At 45.5% G+C, this 6,292-nt stretch overlaps 1 protein-coding gene across 3 annotated transcripts; it reads left to right on the plus strand.

Moving 5' to 3' along the window:
- The first annotated feature begins 1,390 nt into the window (after nucleotides 1–1,390).
- Nucleotides 1,391–5,543, plus strand: LOC147447603 (pentatricopeptide repeat-containing protein At2g39620-like). Of its 3 annotated transcripts, none has more exons than XM_086523319.1 (2): nucleotides 1,391–1,511; nucleotides 1,586–5,543. In XM_086523319.1, exons 1-2 carry the CDS (start codon nucleotides 1,461–1,463, stop codon nucleotides 5,063–5,065), a joined length of 3,531 nt encoding a protein of 1,176 aa, XP_086379445.1. In that variant the 5' UTR covers nucleotides 1,391–1,460; the 3' UTR covers nucleotides 5,066–5,543. The 3 variants fall into 3 exon arrangements, with proteins under 3 accessions (XP_086379445.1, XP_086379447.1, XP_086379446.1); XM_086523321.1 differs by having other exon boundaries at nucleotides 1,416–1,511; nucleotides 1,591–5,543; XM_086523320.1 differs by having other exon boundaries at nucleotides 1,422–5,543.
- Nucleotides 5,544–6,292: the final 749 nt, after the last annotated feature.

Here is a 6,292-nt window from a genome sequence, read left to right on the forward strand (position 1 = left end):
GATTAGATTCCTCATCCGAAGACCTTTTTTTCATAGGTTGAAGATCTTGCCCCGTCCTTTGGTCCACACCTTTCATGGAAAGGCTGATGGTATTCCAAGTCATATAAACAACCTTAACCCATACCTCTTTATCGTAACATCTTTTGCGACACATACACTTGTTCATGTATTAGCAGTCATATAATGTGTGATAGTTTGCAACACATGCACAATCCCTTACTTTTGATCATGAAAGCTCCCAAGCAACCATGCTCCATGTCACTACCTCCGTAAACATTAAACAACTCAAGTTCTGGTGGTTGATGTCCTTTTCAAGAGCTAGGGTTTCTATCATCTCAACCCCTTCTGCTCCAATCATTGCATCCATCATCGTCGCCACTAGCGGCATATTTATTCTATATATCCTAGCAATCATCATGCTCTCTACGAGTCTTTTGATCATTGCATCCCTATGGTTATGCCCTTCTATATCCATGCTCTCTGGCATGCTTCTTCATCTTTTAGAGGTTCTGTGTTGATCATGTTTACCCCAATCTCCATCATCATGCTGATCATGACTGCTCCGATCTCCTTCATCATTATGAATGCCTGTGAGTAAACTGTTGATGAAGTACTCAACAAGCTCATCACCATACTCTTTGAGGCTTTCGGCAAATGCTTCTTGCTTTTGAAGCTTTTGGGGGAGATCCATGGCGAACTATGCTAACACTATAGTGTCTTTCAGCTTTGTGCAGACTTCCAACTCAAGAGACCAGTACTCTTAACACTTTCAATTCGTAGTCACTCCCCTGTTTGTGAAGCTTTTGGGTAAGGTCCATGATGAACTCTGCTAACACTTTGGGAGATGGCTGACATTTTCGAGCATTGTGTAGAAGTTTGAAATGAGGGACCAGTACTCTAACATTTTCAATCCATAGTTGCCTTCTGCACAGCGAATTAGAAAACAATTGCAGGCCTACTCTCTAATGACACTCATAATTAAAAAGCAGGGCGGTGAGCACGATTTCCACGCCAACGATTAATAAAGCATGGTAGTGAACGATCTTGATCGATGGTTGGCTAGGCTACGTGGACAAGCCTGCGGCCTCATTTGCTAAAAAGGCCTTAGGCTAACCAAGTAAAGAAGATAATTTTCAGGAACAATCCCAAGAGATGTTACAAATCAGTCGTGAACTGAAGACTTATTTGTTTGTGTGTGTGTGTGTGTGTGTGTGTGTGTGAGAGAGAGAGAGAGAGAGAGAGAGAGAGAGAGAGAGAGAGAGAGAGAGAGAGAGAGAGAGAGAGAGGACTTATTTGTGTGTGTGTGTGTGTGTGTGTGAGAGAGAGAGAGAGAGAGAGAGAGAGAGAGAGTTCATTGTACCGAAGGCATTCTTTCCTTTTTGAAAATCACATGTTGCAATGGTGCCAAATTGCATTGCCAATGAGCCCTTTGGCCAACCGTTAAATAGAGTTAGAAATTAATGGGGAGTATGGCGAGACCTGGGAGCATGGCGAGACAAGGCAATAACAAGGTAAGCAACGCTGCTTGAGGTCCCCTTTTTACTGCTGCTTCTTTGCTTGTGATGGAGGCCTCATGTTCTCACAGAGCAGCTCAAAGTCCCCCAACTTCAAGCACAAGATGACCATGGAACCGCTTTGGATTGATGGCTCCTACAGTTCCTCTTGGGTCCATGAAGAGCCGAGGAGAAGAAGGATGCTAATATCAGCTGCAGAAGCTAAACACGCAGACCTCTCGGTAAATATGAAAGAAAATGGTATGGACATGAAAGCAACAAGTCTATCTTTTGTGGTCTCACTAAAAGCTTGTACGAAGAAGAAGGATCTGCACCAAGCTTCCAAATTACATGCCGATATTAAAAGTAGTGGGTTACTAGAATCAAACATTTACCTAGGGAACATGCTAGCCAGCTTGTATGCCAAATGTGGGGCACTTGCCAAAGCGCAAGAAGTGCTTGACTGGCTTCCTGTTCGGAATGTAGTCTCTTGGAATGCACTCATTTCAGGATACTCCCAGCAGGGGCTGGGTCATGAATCTTTGGAATGTTATGAACTGATGCGAAGTGAGGGCCTCTCTCCAAATGCAATCACATACACTTGCATCTTGAAGGCCTGTGGCATCACACAAGATGTTGATATGGGTAAGAAAATACATGATGAGATTGTCAATAAGGGCCTTTTGGGAGTAGACCGAGTGCTTGGGAATGCTTTGGTCGACATGTATGCCAAATGTGGTGCAGTTGCCAAAGCGCAACTAGTGCTCGATGAGCTGCCTGCTCAGGATGTAGTCTCTTGGAATGCACTCATTGCAGGATATGCCCAGCAGATGCTGGGAGAGGAAGCTCTGAACTGTTATGAACAGATGCAAAGAAAGGGCATCAGTCCAAATGCAATTACTTACACTTGCATCTTGAAGGCATGTGGCATCACTCAAAATACTGACAGGGGCAAGCACATTCATGATGAGATTGTTAGTAAGGGGCTTTTGGGAATAGATGCAGTACTTGGCAATGCCTTGGTTGACATGTATGCCAAGTGCGGTGCAGTTTCCAGAGCACAAGAAGTTTTTGACGACCTGCCTGTTCGGAACGTTGTCTCTTGGAATGCACTCATTGCAGGATACGCCCAAGAAAGGCTGGGTGAGAAAGCTCTGGACTGTTATGAAATGATGCGAAATGAAGGCCTGTTTCCAAATGCAATTACCTACACTTGCAGCTTGAGGGCCTGTGGCATCACACAAGATATTGACTCGGGCAAGCAAATTCATGATGAGCTTGTTGGCAAGAAGCTTTTGGGGATAGATGCTGCACTTGACAATGCTGTGGTTGACATGTATGCCAAATGTGGTGCAGTTGCTAAAGCACACGAAGTGCTTGACGGGCTGCCTATTCGGAATGTAGACTCCTGTAATGCACTCATTGAAGGATACACGGAACAGGGGCTGGGCCAAAAAGCTCTAGACTGCTATGAACGGATGCAAAGTGAGGGCCTCTCTCCAAATGCAATCACCTACACTTTCATCTTGAAGGCCTGTGGCATTACACTAGATATTGACAAAGGCATGCAAATTCATGATCACATTGTCAGTAAGGGACATTTGGGGAGAGATGCAGCACTTGGCAACGCTTTGGTTGACATGTATGCCAAATGGGGAGCAGTTGCCAAAGCACAGGTAGTGCTTGATGGGCTACCTGTTCAGGATGTAGTCTCTTGGAATGCACTCATTGCAGGATATGCCCAACAAGAGCTGGGCGAGGAAGCTCTGAATTGTTATGAACAGATGCGAAGAAAGGGCATCACTCCAAATGCAATCACTTACACCTGCATCTTAAAGGTCTGTGGCATCACACACAATGTTGATAGGGGCAAGCAAATACATGATGAGATTGTTACCCAAGGGCTGTTGGGAAGAGATGAGGTACTTGGCAATGCCTTGGTAAACATGTATGCCAAGTGTGGTGTAGTTGCCAGAGCACAGCAAGTGTTTGATGACCTGCCTGTTCGTGATGTAGTCTCTTGGAATGCACTGATAACAGGGTATTCTCAACAGGGTCTGGGCAAGCAAGCTCTGGTCTGTTATGAACAGATGCGAAGTGAGGGCTTTTCTCCAGATGCAATCACCTACTCTTGTATCTTGAAGGCCTGTAGCATCACACGGAATGTTGACAAGGGTAAGCAAATTTACAATGAGATCGTTAGTGAAGGGCTTTTGGGAACAGATGTTGGGCTTGTCAATGCTTTGGTTGACATGTATGCCAAATGTGGTGCGTTTTCCAGAGCACAACAGGTGCTTGATGAGATGCCTGTTCGGGATGTGGTATCATGGAATGCACTGATTGCAGGATATGCCCAGCAGGAGCAGGGCAAAGAAGCACTGGACTGTTTGCAACGATTGCGAAGTGAGTGTTTCAATCCAAATGCAATCACCTATACTTGCATCTTGAAGGCCTGTGGCATCACACAAGATGTTGACAGAGGCAAACAAATTCATGATGAGATTGTTCGTCAGGGGCTTTTAGAGGTAGATGTTGTGCTTGGCAATGCTTTGGTTGACATGTATGCTAAATGCGGTGAGATTTTTGAAGCACATCAAGTGCTTGATGAGCTGCCTGTTAGGGACGTGGTCTCTTGGTCTGCTCTGATTGCAGGATATGCCCAACAGGGGCACGGCAAGGAAGCTCTGGACTGTTATGAACGGATGCAGAGGGAGGGCCTCTCTCCAAATCCAATCACCTACACGTGCATCTTAAAGGCCTTCAGCACCATACAAGATGTTGACAGGGGTAACAGAATTGGTTATGAGATTGTCACCAAAGGGCTATTAGAAAGGAATGTTCTGCTTGGAAATGCTTTAATAGACATGTATGCCAAATGTGGTGCAGCTAGCAAAGCACAACAAGTGCTTTACGAGCTGCCTGTTCGGGACGTAGTTTCTTGGTCTGCTCTCATTGCAGGATATGTCCGACAGGGGCTGGCCAAGGAAGGTTTGGACTGTTATGAACAGATGGAAAGTGATGGTCTCTCTCCAGATGCAATCACATACACCTACATCCTGAAGGCTTGTGGCATCACTCGAGATATGGACAGGGGTGAGAAATTGCATGATGAGATTATCAGTAAGGGGCTTTTGTTAAAAGACGAGCTTGGGAATGCTTTGGTAAGCATGTATGCCAAATGCGGTGCAGTTGTTAAGGCACAACAAGTGCTTGACAAACTGCCTGTTCGGGACATAGTGTCGTGGACTGCACTGATTGCAGGGTATGCCCAACAAGGGCAGTGCAAAGAAGCTATGGACTGTTTTGAGCGGATGCGGAGTGAGGGCGTAACTTCAAACATAGTCTTGTGGAATGCACTAATAGGAGGGTATGCCCAACAAGGGCTGGCTGAGGAAGCTCTGAACTGTTTCCATTGGATGCAACGTGAGGGCACCTCTCCAGATGCAGTCACTTTTGTTTGTATGCTCAAATCATGTAGCCACTTAGGTCTAGTGAATGAAGGTCAAATGTATTTCAAGCAAATGAGGGAAAATTATGGCACTATACAGACAGAGAGCATCACACCTGCATGATAGACCATTTTGGCGGTGAAGGGCAATTTGACGAGGCAATGACATTGATTAAGCAGGTTCCATCTTGTGATCACTCTCCAGTTTGGTCTGCCCTTCTGAGTGCTATCAGAAATGGGATGTAAAAATTGGAGGATTGGCCTTTTCACGTGCAGTATAAGTAGATGAGCACAATGCATGTCTTGATGGCTGATATATATGCAGCTGGCAGCTGCTGTTGAACGGAGTATGTCGATGTTTTATGTTGCAAGGTAAATAACACAATGTGTTGCATGAGGATTTACCTTCATTCAGGCTTAGTTCATGTCCACCTAATAACGAGCCTTGATGCAATTTTCCATTGCTATGGTGATTGATATACTCTCTTCTGATGTGAAGGAGCCATATCACTAATACCTTCTTTGACATGATTACTTTCCAATTGGTATGTTGAATGTCCCTAATTTGTCTGCTTAAATGAGATTTCAACAGTTGTCCAAATGATGTGTTGTGCTGCTTTGTCAAAGTGGTCACTGGTAAATGTTGGTTTAATGTAGTTGTGCCTTTCTAGATAATGGCTGATTGAAAAAAGTTGTGATTCGCCTGGCTTGAGAAGCAGCAAGGATGGTTCTAATTAGGTCTATAAAATAAAATTCAACCAAATTCTTTTGCTTGCAGGTAATGAGGGAAGATTTCTTTTGTAACTCATACAAAACTGGTAAAGATAATGAATAATATCATCAAGAAAATGCTTGCTTTGATCCTGTAATTCTCTACTTAATGTGATGTGGCGCTTTGTCAAATTGGTGAATATGTAGTTACAAGTAAGCCTCTAGGAAAAGTTCTTACTGAATTAAACCAAATTTTTTGCTTGAATCAATGAAAAAAACTGATCCTACGAGTATGAAGATTTTAGTACTGCTCGCTGCTGCTGCCCGCACCCCCCCTCGCCATCACTGCATTCTCTTGCCCTCGCGTGGCCTCTTCCACCCCCACCTCCTACGCGCTGCCATCCTGCCTGCCCAAGCGTGCTGTGCCCTGCGCGTAATCCCCCGCCGGTCCTCAGTGTGCTGCCCCCCCCCCCCCCCAAACACCTGCCTGCTGCCCCCTGCTCCCTGCTGGCACACTGCTCACTGCCGCCCCCTGCGCCCCGTTTCGCTTTATTACCCGCCCTGTGGCCCCCCCCCCAACCCTGCCTCCGTTGTGGTGGGCGATAGACTGTTTACAGCCTATCGGCGACGGTTTCGACAC

Source organism: Adiantum capillus-veneris, chromosome 11 (assembly GCF_014529385.1).
Source record: "Adiantum capillus-veneris isolate H3 chromosome 11, ASM1452938v2, whole genome shotgun sequence".
Classification (NCBI taxonomy): domain Eukaryota; kingdom Viridiplantae; phylum Streptophyta; class Polypodiopsida; order Polypodiales; family Pteridaceae; genus Adiantum; species Adiantum capillus-veneris.